Source organism: Carlito syrichta, unplaced genomic scaffold (assembly GCF_000164805.1).
Source record: "Carlito syrichta isolate Samal-C Ts95f unplaced genomic scaffold, Tarsius_syrichta-2.0.1 Scaffold302085, whole genome shotgun sequence".
NCBI lineage: Eukaryota > Metazoa > Chordata > Mammalia > Primates > Tarsiidae > Carlito > Carlito syrichta.
In genome coordinates this window covers 924,299-945,747 of record NW_007246181.1, presented here as the reverse complement: position 1 = coordinate 945,747, position 21,449 = coordinate 924,299, and the positions used below count along the sequence as shown (strand labels likewise).

General features: G+C 36.5%; 1 protein-coding gene across 3 annotated transcripts in view; it reads left to right on the top strand.

The window, feature by feature from the left end:
- Nucleotides 1–21,449, top strand: part of GOSR1 (golgi SNAP receptor complex member 1) — a 46,137-nt gene that overhangs the window by 8,978 nt on the left and 15,710 nt on the right. For all 3 annotated transcript variants that reach the window (XM_008056053.2, XM_008056051.2, XM_008056052.1), the window contains exons 5-6: nt 1,600–1,691; nt 4,716–4,790. In XM_008056053.2, coding sequence (XP_008054244.1) covers nt 1,600–1,691; nt 4,716–4,790 — 167 coding nt within the window. The remainder of the gene's footprint in view (nt 1–1,599; nt 1,692–4,715; nt 4,791–21,449) is intronic.

Genomic DNA, 21,449 nt, shown 5'->3' with positions numbered 1-21,449 from the left:
GCACAACCATATGCGCTCCCACTGTGGCAATCACACATTTGCTCCATTAACACCCCTCCTGACCAAACACCAACCCAGAAAAATCCGGATCAACTGCTACTAGAAGGCAAATATTCTTAATATTGAGAAAATTAAGCAACCATTTCTAATTTTAAAAACTCTTCTTGGCTGAGCACATTGGCTCACCCCTGAAATCCTAGCACTTTGTGATACCAAGGCTGGAGGATTGATTGAGCCCAGGAGTTTGAGACCAGCCTAATCAACATCGCAAGACCTCGTCTCTAAAAAAAATCAAAAAAGAAATATTAACCAGGTGTAGTGGCCCATGCCTGTAGTACCAGCTACTTGGGAGGCGAAGGCAGAAGTATCACCTGAACCCAGGTTGAGGCTGCAGTAAGCTGTGATTATGCCACTGTACTCCAGCCTGGGCAACAGAGTTGAGACACCTGACTCCAAAAAAATAAAAATAAATAAAAATCTCTTTAAAAAATAGGAATAGAAAGATACTTTCATGCAAAAATGTGTATATTAGATGAAAAGCTAGCATCATGTTGAATGGTAAAACACTAAAAGCATTCCCATTGAAGAAAAAACAAGATACTCATGATCAACACAAATGTCTAACATTATTTTGGAAGTTCCTGTTGGTACAATTAGACAGTAAAAAGAAATGAGTTAAAAATATTGGAAAGGAATCAGCCGGGCGTGGTAGCGCATGCCTGTAATTCCGGCAACTTGGAAGGCTGAGGAGAAAGGATCGCGGGAGCCCAGCAGGTCGAGGCTGCGGTGGCCGGGAGCGGCCACTGCACTCCAGTCTGGGAGACAGAGTGAGACTCCAACTCAAAAAAAAAAAAAAAAAAATATTGGAAAAGAAGAGGCAAAATTTCTATTAGGTGGCAGGATAAAATTATATGTCTAATAAACCCAAGGGGAAAAAATTGAATTCACTAAGATGATAAGTTACAAAATTAATATATAAAAGCAAGTAGTTTTCCTATACAAACAGTAACCTGTTAGAAAATGTAATAGAAGAAACCATACAATTCTTATGTATAAGTTTAATAATAAATGTGTAGGTGTATGTGTAAGATTCTGCTGAGGGACATAGAACAATATTTAAATAAAGGAAAGAATCACTCTGCTTTTATATGGGAAGACTTTTCCTTTAAACCTATAAATTGAATGCCATTCCAACAATAATAGCAGGATTTTTATTTTACTGTTGTTTCATTTTTATTTTTTTAAGTTCTAAGAGATATAAAGGACAGGACAGTGATTTTATGGTACTGTTCCCCAGCACTAAATTATTTTCATTTGAAAGAATCTGGTCATTCTTCAGGAAATTAACTGTAAAGTTATTTTTACCTTTTGTTGATTTGATTTGATTTTTTTTTCTTTTAATTTTTTTTATTTTAACAATGTGGAGTACAATTCAGGGTTAGGTATGCAAATGTTCATTGTGCAGGTACCCTTAATTTGATTTCTTAAATAGCAATTGTCTTGGCAGAAATTTAAAATGTGATGACAATACATAATTGTTTCGATGAGATGAAAACATACAATTGGCTTATGTTGAGACTGGATGTTGATTTATTACAGGATTATACACATGAATTTCATAAAACCAAAGCAAACTTTATGGCAATACGGGAAAGAGAGAATCTCATGGGATCAGTACGAAAAGATATTGAGTAAGTTACCTTTATATTATTTTGTAGAATGTTTATTCAAATATAAGTTTAGAATTTCTTTAGTTAATTGTAAATTGAGTAGTGAAACCATGATTTAGATTTCAGGGTTTCTAATTCCCATTTCACTGTTCTTTGAACATTGCTGCTACAGAATCATCCTAATCTACCCTGCCAGTTATATTTCCTACTTGCTCTGGTTTTATCATTGGCTCTTGACAACCTTGACTTTCCTGTCTTAATTCAAAGTCCAGCTTAGATGATATCTTTATGAGTTCTCTTTTACCACCCATGCTAAAAATTATAACATTACTTTTATGATCCTTCGCAGATGTGTCAAAGAAAATTTGTTTTAAAAAAAGAATTGTAAGTTCACAATCAGCCTGGGCAACATAATGAGACATTGTCTCAAAAAAGAAAGAAAAGGATTATAACATAACATAATAACTGAAGCTCTACATATTTCCCTTCCTGATTGTCACCTATCCCCTGCCTCTCTTCCTTGTTTCAACAATTATATATTTAGGTAACTATTAATACAGCTTTACTTCCCTGAAGTTCTGAAATATGTTTTTTTCCAGGTTTAATACAAACTCATAACCTTGTGTCATTATTTAAGGACTCCCTACATTTTAATGCTGATCTTAATCTATATTTTTAAAGATTTGTTCTTTCATCCTTTCACCTCACCTTCAGTGATATATTCTATCATTTCATACACAGTTTTGAATTTTTTCACAACTGAGCACAATTGCCATAGTAAGTCACATGGACACCTAATTGAAGCTGAAGACTTTTATTTTGGACTATCTATTGATAATATCATTATCTCACTTGTGATAAGTTATAGGATAAGTTTCATAAACTATGATGTACATTTATCATAAGCTGATATATATTCATAGTATATGTACTCTGAGAATCATTTTCCTAGAAATCCTTTATTTTGTTACAGTAAGACAATTTTAATAGTAAGACAGTTGTAGTATTTTTAGTTCTTCATGTAAGTTTTTGGTTTCATTTCTGTATAGTTCACTTACATATACATTTTGAGGAATGCATTGAGAACTAGTATAGGGATGGCCTTTAATGTATAGACATTGAGCTTTCCCACAATTTGTGGGAATCTCTAGAGTACAGCCTACTGTAATAACTTGCTTTTTGAAAAATGATCATTAAAAATGTTTGTCTATTCATTAAACTATTTACTGAGTACCAACTATGAGTAAGATACTATGTTAGTCACTTTAGGAGGTAGAAATGAAAAGACCAACTGGGCTCTGTCGGCGTTTATAATCCAGGTGCTAGATGGGAATAAGGCACATACTCAAATTAGTATCATACAAGGCAGAGTATGGTTAGTGAGATGAGGTATAATAATGATACATAACATTTTAATAAGTTTTTGCAATTTACACAGTATTTTTTTATATATTATCTTTTTTGGCTTTATAATCTTTTGGTTAAGATAGAAATTATTAGTTTCATTTTACAAAACTGGGTATTGAGAAACTAACGTTAATTGGCTATTAAATGATGGAGTATAAATTTATTTTATTTTATTTATTATTATTTTTAAAAATAGAGTTTATTCGTGAAAGTACGAAAGAAAAAGAAGGAAATTCATGTCAGAAAGAGAGCTGGCGGCCGGGCTCGGTGGCTCAGCCTATAATCTCAGCACTTTGGGAGGCCGAGGCTAGTGGACTGCCTGATCCCGCGGGTTCGAGACCAGCCCGGGCAACTTGGCGAGATAACGTCTCTACAATATATAAATAGATAAATTAGCTGGGTGGATGTGGTAGCAGCTCCTGTAGTTCCAGCTACTTGAAAGACTGAGGCAAAAGGATCGGCTCTGGCCTGGGTGATGGAGTGAGACTCTGACTCAAAAAAGGAAAGAAAGAAAGAGAGCTGGCATGGTTGAAGTCTCTCTTCTAAAAAGCGGAATATAGATTTAAATCCAAGTTCAGTCTTCCATGTCCAGCGTGTTCTTGGTTATGGCATTCTGTTTTTCTTGGTGGTGTTTTTTCCTTTGTTTTGCATGGTAGCACTGCCTCTCATCAACCAGTATTTCGGTGTTAATAGTCTGACCTTCTTTTGTCTTACTGCAGTATTTGTACAAGCATTGAATTTTTAAACTTTTGTTCTTGATACTTTATTATTAGTGGAAAACAAATATTAAGATGTTGATAGTAATGATAAAAAAGGATTTTATGCTTTATTTTATTTTATTTTGAGTCGGCGTCTCACTCCGTCGCCCACGCTGGAGTGCAGTGGCACACTCATGATCACCCCAGCATTTACCTGCTGGGCTCACGTGATCCTTCGGCCTTAGCCTTCCAAGTAGCCGGAACTACAGGCATGCCCTGCCACGCCCGGCTCTTTTTTGATTTATTGTAGAGACCAGGTCGCAAACTTGCCCGGGCTGGTCGCGAACCCGCAGGCTCAGATAACCCACTCACCTCAACCTCCCAAAGTGCTGGGATTACAGGCCGAGCCACGGAGCCTGGCCTTGTGTTCATTTTAATACCCTGAAGACCAAGATAGAAATTCTTAAGTGTGCCAAAACTGGCAAACCTTTAGCTTTATCTCAGTGTTCCTTGGGCCTCAGTTAATGAACCGCATATGCTATTGCAAAGGAAAACATTCCAACAGCTTTCCCACCCTATGTGCTAAATCAGTCCAAAGTTTTACTTCCACTTTGGAGAAAATAAAGGTATCAGAGATAATAGACAAAGGGAAAGTTGGAGGTTTTTTTTTTGTCTGATTGTTTCAGAGTGTTGAGTTAGTTTGATGAAAAACATAGTAAACTGTTAGGCCTAAATCAGAGAGGCGTTAATATTTGTCTCTTTATAATAGATATAAGTTTTAAGAGAGAAATGAAAAGGATTATATATTTTAATTGTTTCACTGAAAACTATGAAGAGACTCAGTTTATCTACTTTTCATATCACTAGTGTCAGTCACTTAATTTGATTTTGTATTATTTGCCAAAAAATATTCTTGCATTTTTTTCCTCTTTTGTCCTAGGTCATATAAAAGTGGGTCTGGAGTAAACAACAGAAGAACTGAGCTATTTTTGAAAGAACATGACCACCTTCGAAAGTAAGTGTTATTGAATATATGTGTACATGTATGTACATAGTATGTGTACTATGTACTTTTTCATGTTTATTCATTCATTTACTTATATAACAAACATTTTATGATATTTATTATGGTAAGTGCCTTATCAATGGTAATTAATTTAATTTTCCTAGAGAATTTTCAATAGAAATGGAATTGTAACTGTTTCGACCATAATTAGAAAGACACTGTTCTGTTGAGTATTTTACATCACTTGTTACCTGCAGTGTTTTTTATCACCTTCCCATGTTCTTTTCTTTAGCAAGTCTGTTGCTCTAATGCTTTTGGCCACAACTACAGGCTATTACTAATAATAATAATACTGATAATGACTTATGTTTGAATATCTCGAAGACACTTTATAAAGAGTAACTAGGCCATATATCAAATCCAAAAATAAACATTTTTTTCTTTTCTGAGATTTCAGAAGAAAATACCTAAAAACTTGGACAGACTATATATATATGGATGAACTATATACACTATAAGTGTAATTTTTTAAACAAATCACCATACTCAATTTTTGCTTCATTATTTTTCTGTTTTTCTTTGAAATATACTGTTTTCTTTGCTGTTTGCTCTGTATTTTGTTGTAGAAATTAAAGGTCAGAAAATTACTTATCTCTGTGAACTCAGCCTGTAAATGCTTGAGCAGTTTGGATGCATTGTCATTAAGTGTTAGAAATTATGTTGATATTTACCACTGCATGTACACAAATTTAGTCACATCGTAGGCACTTACTGTACTGTTCAGTTTATTTTTCATTAAAGATCACCACTTTAAACATATGCCGTGAAATCAAAACACAAAAAGATCAAGACCTTTTTAGAAGCCAGGGTGTTTCTAGTTTTAAAACTTGTTTTTAATGTTCTTTCTTTATCTGTTGAATGTTATTGGCACAAGGGGGCAGTCTTTTCTAAAGCATGTTTCGTTTATAATATTCCTGGCATCGGTAGTTCTTTTTGTATTTGGTAAAGACGACCATAAAAAGAATTTTACATTGTGTCCAAAAATATATTAACATATTCCTAGAGTACACAGTAACTTAAGGGATAGCATATTCTAGCAGCACAAAATAAAGATGTGATTGCATTTATGTTTCTATATTTATTGCTTCAAAAGTAAATTAAACAAAAATATAGTAGTTTATTTTTAAAAGATGATTTGATGCTAAAAAGAGTATATTAGAGTTATTGCATACATTGATATTCTTTATTTCATTACTTTATAACATTGTGTATTAAATCTTTTATATGAATTTTACAGAAAGTTCTGTATTTGTTATAATTATTCAAAAAAGCCCTTCAGGAGTTTAATATTGTTCATTTTGCCATTTTGCAGGACAGTGAACTATTCAAGTACACACATCTTAAATAATTTGTTTAGGGTTATAAAAATGATGACGAGGTAAAAATCAAAAAGTATTTTTCCATTTTGTTTAATCAGATTGTAAAGTCTCACAATTTTATATATACTTTATATAATTTTCAACATTCTTGTGAAAAGTTTGCATGTGCTCATTTTTTTTAGGCTACTAAATACAGTTTATCAGTTTATTTAGAAAGTTAGAGAAAGAAGAGATTCATCTCCCCAAGTTTGGGCAGGGGACCAAAGCCAGGAAACATGGCCTGACAATAGCTCAAAGAGCACATGGTCTCACCATAGCTTAACACGACAATGGCCTGGCAGTGGCCTGCATGTGCTCATTCTGTGTGAAAAGAAACTGAGGCAGGAAGAAGTTGAATGGAATATGAGCTTCTGATGAGTTAGTAGAATTGCTAAGACCAAAAACAAGGGCTTAGTCATTGCTCTCGATATTAGAACATGATTATCTAAATACCTTTTTTAAAAAACAATCAATCTTATTAGTAAATTACAAATACTGTCTAGGTGGGCAACCCCCTCCGGTCCCCTCCCGCTCTGGGAGTTTTTCTGTCCTCTGCTAGGTAACAAGAAAATTATAATGTAAAATATGTTTACAAAAGTGAAAAACTTTTCTCTAGATTTTCAGTTTGTCTTTGTATTTCATTGGCTAAGTGCTTTGAGAAAGAATTGGCAAGATTTGTTTTTCGAATAATCTTTTTTTAAATAGCAAAAGCTATAAGTGCTCTTTATATTAATCACTTTAGAAAGTGTAAAATAAGCTGGGCTCGGTGACTCAGCCTGTAATCCTGCGCTTTGGGAGGCTGAGGTGAGTGAATTGCCTGAGCCCATGGGTTCGAGATCCGCCTGGGCAACTTGGCGAGACCTCATCTCTACAATAAATAAAAATTAGCCGGGCGTGGTAGCGCACACCTGTAGTTCCAGCTACTTGGAAGGCTGAGGCGGAAGGATCGCTGGAGCCCAGCAGGTCGAGGCTCAGTGACCGGGAGCAGCCACTGCACTCTAGTCTGGGCGACAGAATGAGACTCCAACTCAAAAAAAAAGAAAGAAAGTGTAAAATAGACTGGGTATGGTGACTCCCACCTGTAATCCCAGCACTTTGGGAGGCTGAGGTGGGAAGACTGCTTGAGCCCAGGAATTCAAGATCAACACAATTATCAATTATCAAATTAACATTAGGACAATAATAATAACTAAACTACAGGCTTTATTCACCAGTTTTTCACTAATCTTCCTTTTTATGGTTCAGGGTGCAATGCAGGATCCCACATAGCATTTGGTTGTCACACATCCTCATTCTCCTCCAATCTGTGACATGATTATCCAACCTTAATTTGTCATTGGAAAATCTCAGAAAACTCAGACTAGTACTCTAAAGTGTTATGGTCATGATCTTAGGCAATTTGGGGAAGAATAGCACAAGTGATGCTGTGCTTTTCTTTGAGCAGCATATCAGGGTATATATCATGTCAATATGTCTTTACTGATAATGTTAACCTAGATTACTTGGTAAAATTATTGTTTCCCATTGTAATTAATAAATAAATGGAAAGATACTTGGAGACTGTGCAAATACTCCATTTCTCCTCAAACTTGTCTCCACTAGTTTTACCATACATTAATGAATTTTGCCTTCACAATTATTGCTGTGGTACTTGCCTACTGGTGATTTTCTGTTTCAGTCTATTGACATTTATTAATTGTAATTCTATAAGGAAGAGCTGTCTCTTCTACACTATTTATTTTTATTATTTATATCAGTATAGACTCATAGATATTTATTTTATACTGTGGGCTATAATTCAGCACTTTATTTTATTGTTCATATTGTTTAATATTTGGCCAGCAGGAGCTCCTTCGGATTAGCTTCTGTCATTTGACTTATCCTAGTCTTTGTTGAGCACTTCCTGTACTTTCTGGCAGCACAAGATGTTCATGGCTCATCTTGGATATTCCCTACCTCAGCTCTGGAATCATCCGTTAAGCTGCCTTGGTTTCTCTTACTGGAGAACGGTATTCAGAAACTAAGATCTGAATGCTAGGTTGTGCTTATTGTTATTGAAGTGTCATTGCTTTAGGCTCTCTCTTGCTGAAAATTTTTATCATGAATGAGATTGAATTTTTTCATATCTTTTTTTGCATCTATTGAGGTGATCAATTGTTTTTCTCCTTTACTGCTGTATTCGTTGAATTACATGGATTATTTTCAAACATTAAATCAATCATAGATTCCTAAAATAAGCTCCACTTGATCATGATATATTTATTATCTTGTTTATATGTAGCTGGATTTATCTTGTTAAAGATTTCTGCATTATTCATGTGAGGAATGTCTGTAGTTTTTTATTATTGAGATGTTTTTGTCTGGTTTTAATATAATGAGTTGGGAAGTATCATCTTTTCTATTTTCTGAAAGAGTTTGTACAGGTTTGGTGCTACTTATTCCTTAAATATTTGATGGAATTACCAATGATCTGTTTCAGCCTAGAGTTTTTTTTTTTTGTGGCAAGATTTTTAAGTTACAAATTCAGTTTCTTTTGTAGATACAGACTTATGGGTCTGTTTGGTGGGTTATTGTGATTGGCCCTGCCTAAGGCACAAATCCTTCTTTGTGGCCAGGCAGTTTAGAAAGTCTGTTATCAGACCGGGTGTGGTAGCTTACCCCTTTAATCCCTGCACTTTGGGAGGTGGAGGCAGGAGGATTGCTTGAACCCAGGAGTTTGAGACCAGCTTGGAAAACAAAGCAAGACAGACCTGCCTAAGCCCAGTAGGTTGACTGTGTTGAGCCCTGATCCTCCTGAACTGCAGCTTGGGCCACAGGGTGAGGCCCTGACTCAACAACAGCAACAAATAAAAAAAGAAAGAAAGTCTGTTATCAGAAGAAGAGAATGCGGCTATTGGCTTCAGGGAAGTTATCAGCCAACTTGTCAATTTAATTTGGGTTTACTGCAGTCTCTTCTGTATACCAAGCCGTAGATGTAGAGATAGTATGGTTAAGCAAATCTTTTTTTCTATGACTTATGGAAGTGACTTTTTACTTCTCCCTCTGTTTCCTCACCAATTTATTACTAGCTTTTTATGGGCCACTGGCATCCAACATGATGAATCTACTACCTAAATCTCCAACTTCATTGCTTGCTTCCCATTCTTTGAAGCTTATCAGTCTCTTCCTTTATATCCTAGGTACCAGCCATATTGACCTCTGTTCATTTCCTTTCACAGAGATATCAAGCCCTTTCCCTTCCGTTTGTACTTACACTTCATCTGCTTAGAATACTTTTCTCATAGTTTTTTTATATAGATGATCCACTGACATCTTATATGGTCTGAGCTCACTTATCACTTCTATAAAGAGGCATTTTCTAACTATCTTTTTTTTTTAACAAAGTACCTTTTATTTCCTTCAATAATTTCTTCTCTTTACTTTTTTATTACCTGACCCTCCTTGAACGTAAGCATCATGAGATCAGGGACTTGGTTATAGTTATAGTTAGTACTGGGTGCCCAGTTCCTATTATATCATAGACACTTAATATTTGCTTTTTATATGAATAAATAGATGCAAACAGGTTTTAATTTTGTTTTCATATGCATATGAATATGTGTGTATACTAGTTTATTGAAAACAAGTTTTATTCACTCACTTAATCTCCAAATATTTATTGAATACATGTGGGTGTACAAAGTATTGGTCCAGATGCTAAATATATATATGAAATCTGATTTTGAGGACTAAAAAGAATATTTTTAATGTAACTGCTTATTGTTTTGCTTTGCAAAATGAATTCCCCCATGAAATTTCTTTTTAAAAAATCAGATTCTTCTATATAATCAAAGTCTTTGGCAAGCATCTCTTATTTACAGATGAGGAAACAAGATTCAGAGAATATGGGCCAAGGTCTCATAACTATTTAATAGTATTGCTCTTGTAAATGCACATTGCCTAACCCATTTCCATATTCGTCTCACATCACACCACCTTCCCTGTGATTCACTTCTTTAAATTTTTATTTTCATTGAACTTGTATTTCATCGCATTTATATTTGTATTTTATTTCCATTGTATAACCAGCATGGTATAATGTTACTGAGAATTGAAAGACTGGTTGTTTTTCATCCCTCTGAAAAACAAGTGACCTAGCCTTTCTGTGTTGTGTTTTTCATTAAAAAAATTAGCCGGGCATGCCAAGTAGCGCTCGCCTGTAGTTCCAGCTACTTGGAAAGCTGAGGCGGAAGGATTGCCGGAGCCCAGCAGGTCAAGGCTGCGGTGGCCAGGAGTGGCCACTGCACTCCAGTCTGCACTCCAGTCTGGGCGACAGAGTGAGACTCCAACTCAAAAAAAAAAAAAAATGGGATGGTACGTTAGACCAGGCATAGTGGTGCACGCCTGTAGTTCCAGCTACTTGGGAGACTGAGGCTGAAAGACAGCTTCAGCTCAGGAGTTCAAGCCTGCAGCGAGCAATGGTTGTGGCACTGCACTCCAACCTGGGTGACAGAGCGAGACCTTGATTCTAAAAATAAAAAAAAAAAAGATATAATATCTGTCCCTCTTTGTTACATCAGGGTGAATGACTTAAGAATTAAGGCTTTTTTTTTTGAGTCAGAATTTCACTCTGTTGCCCAGACTGGAGTGCAGTGACACAATTGAGCTACCACAGCCTCGACCTGGTGGGCTCAGGTGATCCTTCTACCTCAGCCTTCCAAGTACTCGGAACTGCAGTCATGTGACACCATGCCCTGCTAATTTTAAAATTTCTTTTATTTATTTATTTTTTTTTGTAAAGACGAGGTCTCGCCAAGTTGCCCAGGCCGGTCTCAAACTCCTGGGCTCAGGCAATCCTCTCACCTCTGCCTCCCAGAGTGCTGGGATTACAGGTGTGAGCCACCGTGCCTGGCCAAGAGTTAAGGCATTTTACAAACTCTAAAACTATACGGAATTTTTCCACAGACATAACCCCCCCAAAAAATTTTTTTAAATAAAATCTGAAGAATTTGTTTTACATAATCTTTCGAGTACAGAACTGTTATATAAAGCAAGTTAAACTCAAACAGAATCAGTTACAATATTTAGTTGAGAATTTTGTTTTTATTGACTAGCAGATATGGTTGAATTATCATTTCGGAATGCACACATTTACTGTATTTGTATTGTAATTGTATACTTATATGTAAATATGTCCATGAATGAGTAAAGAATTATTCTCAGTTGGAGGCTTACTTTTTATCTGCTGACGTGTGTGTGTATGTGTGTGTGTGTGTGTGTGTGTGTTGGAGTCTCACTCTGAACCCCAGGCTGGAGTGCAGTGGCACACTCATGGCCACGCATCCTCTACCTACTGGGCTCTGGTGATCCTTCCACCTCAGCCTTCCAAGTAGCTAGCACTACAGGCATGCATTACCACGCCCAGCTAATTTTTTGATTTATTGTAGAGATAAGGTCTCACCAAGTTGCCTGGGCTGATCCCGAACCCCTGAGCTCAGGCAGTCCTCTCGCCTCGGCCTCCCAAAGTGCTGGAATTACAGGCTTGAACCACCACACCCAGCTCTGACAAAAAAAAGATGCCCTTCGGAATGCACTTTATTTATTTTATTTTGTTATTATTTTTTTTTGAGTTGGAGTTTCACTGTGTCTCCTAGGCTGGGGTACCGTGGCACACTCACAGCCACTTCAGTGTCAACCTGCTGGGCTCCGGTGGTCCTTCCGCCTCAGCCTTCCAAGTAGCCAGAACTACAAGCACACGCTACAGCACCTGGCTAATTTTTTATTTTATTTTATTGTAGAGACGAGATCTCGCTAAGTTACCAAGGCTGGTCTCGAACCCATGGGCTCAGGCAATCCTCTCACCTCGGCCTCCCAAAATGCTAGGATTACGGGCTTGAGCCACCACGCCTAGCCTGCCGACTGTTTTTTTCAGCCTATGTTTAGACTTGATATTTTGAATTTTTAAATTCACCATTTGTGTGATCCAAAGTTGTGGTTGCAGAAATATTTTAGGTAGACATTTTACGAACATAAAGGATGTTTTCACTTTTTATTTATTTCATTATTTTATCTAAACTTCCCTGAGGCCACATAGCTAGAAAAAGCTAGGATTCATACCCAGGTCTTCTGATTGTGTTGCTTCTGCAACACTGCACTATCCCTTCAAGATGACTTTTTTTTTTTTTTTTTTTTTTTTTTGAGTCAATGTCTTATTCTGTCACCCAGGCTGGAATATAGTGGTATGATCATGGCTCACCACAGCTTTGACCTCCTGAGTTCAGGTGATCTTCTAGCTTCAGCCTCCTGAGTAGCTGGGACTACAAGTGTACACCACCACACCAGACTAATTTTTTTATATTTTTGTGGCCTAACCTCAGCCTCTTGGTGTGCTGGGATTACAGATGTGAGTCTCTGTACCTGATGATTTTTATGGTATCTACTTCACAGGGTTGCTAAGATAATGTATGTGAAAGGGCTTTATAAATTGTAAGTCTAGATAAGGCAGAGCATGATGGATATTGTAAGATTAAGAAAAGTAAATACTAAAGGAGAAAGGGATTATGAGCCCCTTTTATACTCTGTCAATTTATATTCTTAAATAGAATCTGAAACACTCTTGATGTCAAAGCAGTCTTAATGAAATGAAATTTTAATTGTATTAACAGACCATGATCACATCTGAAAAATGGGAGCCATGTGATCATGATAATTTAGTGACCTTTACCAGGAGTGGCCTTATCCTAATTAAATAATGATTGGATTATAACATCTGTGAGTAAGATAATTAGTAGACTCTTGGCATTCAATAATTTGACATTGACTTTCTCAACTATTTATGAACCCTAAAGTTTCATGAAATATAAGTTTTGTTGAAATACAGACTTGAATATTGTGTGCTATGGAGCTGATGTTGAGGGAGTTGCTTGACTAATAAGTAAGCCTCACCTATCTGGACAGCAGCTTTTATCCATCAACCTCACTTCTAACTTCATATTTACTGCTCGTTGTTATTTACTTGGTAACTAACATGAAATTATGTATACACACACGTACATATTCTTTGTGAAATAGTATGCCAAGGAGAAAACAGCATTACATAGGTAATAGTAGTAAGATAGTTCTCAGACGCTCCGCGCTCAAATGCCCAAACCCAAGGAATAGAATCGGAGACACGAAGTACAGCAAAAGCGAGACTTTTAATGGCAGTCTTGCAGGATTGAGTGTCTGGTAGGCAAGCACACCCAGTTACTGCCCACCCAGTTACAGTAAGCAGTTTATTCCCTAGCACACCAGTCCCTCCTCCAGTTCCTCACTGGCTGAGTACTGTGGTGTGCACAATCTTCCTGGACGTCGCCTAAGTTTCGTTATTCCCTTGTAGGGTATTCTTCTTTCTCCCTTCCCTTACATCAACAAAGTCTTTCTGGTGAATTTGTCCCTCCTCCAGTGTCTTGTTTGCTTAGAGACCTTTGGTGCATGAACTTTGTCACATCTTCAAGCTGTTAGTCAAGTTTTAGCTGCTATTAATTTTCCCTCAGGGCTGGTTTCCTTGTCTTGAAAACGGACCACTTTAAATTTTTATTTCTTACAGTCATTTGTATAGTAGGTTGTTGAATTTTTAGCTTATAAGAACTGATAGAGGCCATTGCCTTGCTCGACTCTGGGTGTGGTCATGTGCTCTCTGAGCTATGGCTATCGCCATGCTTCCTGGCTTTGGCCCCTCTCCCCCAACTTGGGGAGGTGAATCTTCTTTCTCTCTTCTCTTCCTCACTCTAATTTATTTTTAAATAAATCATACTTTTTAATCTAAAAAAAAGAACTGATAGCATTTGATTATTTCACTTTATCATTCTATTCATGAAATATCTTAAGATTACATATCAAAGCTCCATTTATCTCAGGTGTACATATGTCTGCTGTATTGAAATAGTTGGCAAAGCAAATTAGTATTACCCTGAATGATAGTTTGCTTATTTTAATATTCATGTAGAAATGTCTAGATTTACAAAATAGAATGATCTACTTAAGAGCTTTTATGCAGAACTCATTTTTCTTCCCTTGGAGCTTGTTAGTTCAGCAATAAAATTGGATCCATCTTCAGTAGATACAGGCCTTTGTTAAACAGTAAAACTTGAATTGGAGATGGTCTGCCATAGGGAGGAATTTTCTCTATCCCCAGATTTGTTTGTGCAATAATATGTACATATCATATCACCTTGCCCCTGTAAAGATTTGTAAGGATTATTTCAGTGTTTAACCCTAATTGATGTTTTATTAATCCAAAAAAATAAGTGCCTGTTATACATTATTCATTCATTTATCAAAAATTTAATGAGTGTCTCCTGTATGCTGGATATTATATTGGGCTCTGGAGAATCAAAAGTGAATCAGACTTAGACTCTACCTCCCTGAGAACTATTCTGGTTAGAGAAATTGTAAACAAATAATTATATTATGAGATATTTTAAAAAGTATTACATGATATAACACATGTGAAAAAACTATGTCATCTTTACAAATTTATTTTTTTCTCCAGTGCATAGCATGATTCCTGACCTATCTTAAAATGCTTATTATACTCTTGAATGCATTAATGAAGAGCAAAGAGTTATGAGAGCATAATTTTTATTGTGTAGATGGATTAGTTCTGCCTGGATGTACAAGTAGGATGAGGAGGCTTCATGAGAGCATGGCTTTTGAGCTGGACTTTGAGATATAAATGTTTATTTTAAGAATCAAGAAAGATTTAAGAGCTGTCAGTCATTAAAGTGCCTTGATGTCTAGATTAATCACATACTGTAGGCTGATACAGTTTACAGCATGCTTTTCTTTACAGTTTCATGAGGTGAGTTCATACAGCAGAATGTTTAAGTCTTGACCAAAATCTAGGTTCTAGAGTATAAGAGAGAGTATCTGACCAGTTTATTCTTTATAGTTTCGTGAGTGTCATGCTTGGTAATATTATTGAATTCCTATTATATTTGTGAAAGCATTTTTTTTCTGAGTTTCAAGTGCATGAAAGAGAAATATATACATATGATGAAAGTACAGAGGATGCTGGAAAAAGTATACATATTTTATGAAAGAAAAAAACTAATAAAATTGTAATACTCAATATATACCAATAACAACAGATGAATACAAGTCATGTTTGACTTCTGCAATTACAGGAGGTGCTCAAAGTGGTTACCGTCAGCATCCAGACTTCTGATTATGATGAACTAAAAGTAATACACAGATAACATCTCTTAAAATGTGTATACTTTTTTTGGCACTCTCAGTACAGTTTCATTTTTATTTGTGTAGAGCAGAGCAGATTAGTTTGTGTTGATACATGAGAGATCTTCTTTTTTATTTTTATTTTTTGAGTTGGAATCTCACTCTGTCACCCAGGCTGGAGTGATGAGGTCTCACCAAGTTGCCCAGGCTGGTCACAAACTCCTGGGCTCGGGCAATCTTCTTGCCTCCACTTCCCAAAGTGCTGGGATTGCAGGCATGAGCCAGCGTGCCCAGTGAGGGGTTTTCTTTAGAGGTTTCAGAAGCAAATTAGAAAATGTTTCTTAATATTTCATAGATTCTTTATGGTTTGGGTAGTTTTTCAGGATTTTCAGTTCTTTTAAGCCATTTATCTAATGAACAGTAAGTAAAAACTATGATCTCTACATTCTCTTGTAAGCTTTCTGCTTCTGTTATAGTTGAAAAAATTTGTTGACATTTTAATTTTTTGCATCAAAATGTTTGGTTAAAAACTTTGAGGGGAGAAAAAGAAAGCAAAAACTTTGTTCCTGTTCATACTTGACTTTCCATTGTGTATATGTTGTATGTTGTATGTAATTAAGATAGTGTAGCCGGGCTCGGTGGCTCAGCCTGTAATCCCGCGCCTTTGGGAGGCTGAGGTGAGTGGATTGCCTGAGCCTACAGGTTCGAGACCCGCCTGGGCAGCGAGACCTCATCTCTACAATAAATCAAAAAAATCAGCCAGGTGTGGTAGCGCATACCTGTAATTCCGGCTACTGGGAAGGCCGAGGCGGAAGGATCGCTGGAGCCCAGCAGGTCGAGGCTGCAGTGGCCGGGAGCGGCCACTGCACTCCAGTCTGGGCGACAGAGTGAGACTCCAACTCAAAAAAAAAAAAAAGATAGTGTAGTATTGGTGAAGGAATAGATAAATGGATCAATGAAACAGAATAGAGGCCCCAGAAATAGACCCACACAAGTATAGTCAACTCATCTTTGACAGAGGAGCAAAGGCAATTCAGTGGAGACAAGATAATCTTTTTTTTTGAGGTGGAGTCTCCCTCTGTCACCTAGGCTAGAGTACAACGGCACTCTCACAGCCACCCCAGCATTAACCAGCTGGGCTCCAGTGATCCTTCTGCATCAGCTTTCTAAGTAGCCAGAACTACAGGCGCGTGCTACCACGCCTGGCTGATTTTTTATTTATTGCAGAGACGAAGTCTCACCAATTTGCCCAGGCTAGTCTTGAACCCGCAGGCTCAGACAATCCACTTGCTTCAGCCTCCCAAAGTGCTAGGATTACTGGCTGAGCCACCGAGCCCGGCCAAGATAGTCTTTTCAACAAATAGTGCTGGAACTAGACTTCCACATGCGAAAGAATGAATATGGACACTGACTTTACACATTTCCCCCAAAAGTAACTCAAAACAGATCATAGATCTAAATGTAAAATACAAATCTAGAAAACTTCTAGAAGTTTTATAGCATAAGATAAAATCTCAGTGACCCTGGGTTTGGCAATGAGTTTTTGATACAACACCAAAGCACCATCCATGAAAGGAAAAAAATGACAAGATGGACTTCTTTAAAGTTAAAAATGTCTCTTGTGCCAGAGATACTGTTAAGAGAATGAAGAGACAAGCCACAGACTGGGAAAAAATTGTTGCAAAACACATATCTGATAAAGCCCTTTTATCAAGATATACAAAGAACTCTTAAAAATCAACAATTAAAAATGGGCAAAAGATCTGAACAGACACCTTAACCAAAGAAGATATTTAGATAGCAAATTAAGCATATGAAAAGATGCTTAACATCATATGTCATTAGGGAATTACACATTAAAACAGCATTGAGATACCACTATTCAACTGTTAGAGCAGTTAAAATCCAAAACACAACACTAAATGCTGGTAAGGATACTGAGTAAAAGGAAATTTTACTCGTTGCTGGTGGGAATGCAAAATGGATGACAGTATGGAGGTTTTCTCAAAAAGCTAAATATAGTCTTACTATGCATTCTATCAGACATGTTCCCAGTTATTTATCTAAATGAGTTGAATATTTACATATACACTAAAGTCTATACATGAATGTTTATGGTGCCTTTATTCATAATTGCCAAAAATTGAAAGCAATCAATGAGTAAACAAACTGGTATATCCATATAGCAGAATATTATTCAGTGATGCAAAGAAATAAGCTATCAAGCCCCAAGAAGACATGGAGGAACTTTGAATGCACAGAAGAATTCAGTCTGCAAAACCTAAATATTGTATAATTTTAACTATATGATATTCTGGAAAAGGCAAAACTTATACAGACAGTAGAACAGCTATTGTCAGGGGTTCGGGATGAGAAGGAGAGGAAAAATGAATAGGTGAAGAACGGGATAATTAGGGCAGTAAAACTATTCTATATGGACAGGATAATTAGAACAGTAAAACCATTCTGTATGATACTACATTATACATTTGTTGAAGCCTGTAGAATTTTATAATGCAGAGCATTAAACCCTAATATAAAGTATGAAACTTCAGTTAATATATCAATATTGGCTCATTGGTTGTAACAAATGTGCCACACTAATTTAAGAGGTAATAATAGGTAGAGGAAAATGGGCATATATATACTCCGTACCTTCTGAATATTTCTTTTTTTTTTTTTTTGAGTTGGAGTCTTACTCTGTCGCCCAGACTGGAGTGCAGTGTCTGCTCCCGGCCACTGCAAACTCGACCTGCTGGGCTCCGTCTCAACCTTCCAAGTAGCTGGAAATACAGGCACGCGCTACCACACCTGGCTAATTTTTTTATTTATTGTAGAGATGAGGTCTCGCCAAATTGCCCAGGTGGGTCTCGAACCTGCAGACTCAGACAATCCACTCACCTCAGCCTCCCAAGGCACGGGATTACAGCCTGAGCCACCGAGCCCAGCTCCTTCTGAATATTTCTATACATCTAAAACCATCTTTTAAAAAAAAGTCTATTCATTTTTAAAAAAGAAAAAATGACTTTCGAAGATCTCATTGCTAATGATTTAGCTTCTATTTTTTTCTCCTTGAACTAGATAGAAGTCTGAGTCTGTAGGGTGCTTAACTTTTTTCTCCCTAGGTAATTTTTTATAATTACAAAACAAAATTTCTGAGCTAAATAAACCATGAAAAAAAGCAAGTAAAGATGTTTCTCTGTCTACCCAGACTCAAATATGCCACAATGTTAATGTTAATGGAAGAGAGGTTACAGATGGTTACTACTTTCACCTTTGTTATTCTGTATTTTTCAAATGTTATCTGTAAAATAAAAATTTTTTAGCACTAGGCTGGTTGCAGTGGCTCATGTCTGTATTCCCAACACTTTGGGAGGCCGAGATGGAAGGATTGCTTGAGCCCAGGAGTTCGAGACCAGCCTAGGACATAGTGAGACCTTGTCTCTACAAAAATAAAAAATTAACCAAGTATGGTGGCACATTTCTATAGATCCAGCTACTAGGGAGGCTGAGATGAAAGGATTGCTGGTACCCAGGAGGTTGAGGCTGTGGTGAGCCCTGATCATGCCACTGCACTCTGGCCTGGGTGACTTAGACCCTGACTCAAAACAAAACAAAAAATTATTTAGCACTAAAACAGCATTATGTATCTTACTGCAGCTTAATTGTGTTCAGTTAACATATTTTAAGAGATAGTTATATAGAAATAAATAAGACTTAGACTTTTTTTTTTAAACTTGGAAGGCTGAGGCAGAAGGATCGCCTGAGCCCAGCAGGTAGAAATAAATAAGACTTAGACCTTAAGGGTCTCTCTTGTTAACTTTAAGTAAAAGACTGTATCATCACAATGCTTGATATTAATGACCTAATTTTTGATGACAACCTCATCAATTATCATGGCTTACAAAGGGATCAGTTCTTAAATTTTATTTATTATGTGCTTGTTTGCTTATTTTCTTATTTACTTCTTACTCACTTGTTTATTATTTGCTTATTTACCTATCTTTTGAAAGGATTTTAATTAGGTATTATCTAAGTGATTTTTGCCAATTTCTTACATTTTGTTGGTTTAAATTACTTTAAAATATATGCTTGAAATCACATTTTTACTCTTGAAATTTGTGCCAGTTGCAGTGTTTGTTGTTTTGTTTTGTTTTTTGAAAGCAGGATTTATTAAGAGGACAGAAAAGCTCCCACAGTGGGAGGGGATCTGAGAGGATTGCCCATAAATTGTTTTTTAAAAGAGAATTATTATTTAAATGTGGCTTTAGTCATTCGTGGGTACAATAATTGGTGATGAAATTAGCTCATTGTTTTCAGCTAGTTAAATTGGTCTTGAGAGAAGCAGAAATTTGTTGCTTAATTACAGGTTCTAGATGACTTTATAGAATGCCTCTAGGCTGTTATCAAGTACTTGTTTAAGAAAGATCATTCTACTTAATTATATATTTTACCCCAAAAGGAAATAATTTTAGATTCAATATTTACTAGAGTATACCATCTTTATAGAGACACCCTGTTGTTGACTTCTGTGCACACTGTCCAGGATTCTTTTTTAGTGAATGGCTTTTATTCCGTTTATTTGGTCCTAGCCAAATGAATAAGGACTTGGAGACTTCTGGCAACTTGAAAAGAAGTTTTAAATCACTGTTGTTTGATTGTTTGTTTGTTTGTTATGCCGCTGCACGGTGGGGAATGTATGTGAAATACCTGTGTGTGGCTTTCTGTAACTCTCTGATGTGCCAAATGCATGGTTAAGCTGATGTCAGCATCTTCCTATAAAATGAAGATCCATTCTGATCATGAATCCTGGGTATTCATATATGTTGTATTTTGAAATGTGCCTTAGAGTATATCTTAAAACTTTTAATAAAAGAAAGTGACTAATGTTTAAGAGAACTTAACATTAGAGAGGAAAAACCCCTTCCTCTGTTGGGTAGGATATTTGGGATAATAATTTTAGTTTTCTTAGGATGGGAACACAGGTTCACGCCTGTAATCCTAGTACTTTGGGAGGCCAAGGTGAGAGGCTTACTTGAGACCAGGAGTCCGAGACCAGCCTCGGCCACACAGTGAGACCCTGTCTCTACAAAAATTTAAAGAATTATGTTCAGTTTGTTCTTTCTGTGCCATAGTAATGGTGGAAGAATAAAACCTGGGTGACAGTACATCTGCTTACAGCATGGTTTGCTTAATATTTTAAGCCCACTGCAGAGACCTGCTGCTCAGAAAAAAAGATTTAAAATATTACTATTTTCTGACAATGTACTTGGTCACCCAAGAGCTCTGATGGAGATGTATAAGGAAGTGAATATTGTTTTCATGCCTGCTAACACAGCACCCATTCTGCAGTCCATGGGTCAAGGAGTCACTAAAACTTTCAAGTCTTTTTATTTAAGAAATGGATTTTATAAATCTAAAGTGCCATCGATAGTGATTCATCTGATGGATCTGAGCAAAGTAAATTGAAAACCTTCTAGATTCCATTAAGAACATTTGTGGAGGTCAAAATATTAACATTAACAGGAGTTTGGAAGAAGTTGATTTCACCCCTCAATGATGGCTTTGAAGGGTTCAAGACTTCAGTAGAAAGCAGTTGCAGATGTGGTAGAAATAGCAAGAGAATTAGAAGTATAGACTGAAGATGTGACTGAACTGCTGCGATCTCATGATCCAACTTTTACAGATGAAGAGTTGCATCTCATGGATGAGCAAAAATAGTGGTTTCTTGAGGTGGAACCTTCCTGGTGAGGATGCTATATGAACATTGTCAAAATGAGAAGGATTTAGAATATCACATGAACTTGGTTGATAAAGAAGCTGCAGGGTTTGAGAGGGTTGATTCCAGTTTTGAAAGAAGTTCTACTGTGGGTAAAATGTTATCAAACAGCATCACATGCTACAGAGAAATCTCTTAATTATGTTTTTTGTAAATGAAGAGAATGGTAGAATCAATCTCATAGAATTGTGAGGGTGAAGTTAAAACAAGTAAAGCATATAGGGCAAGACATGGCTCATAATAAACTCACTGTAAGTATTAGCTATCCTTATTCTT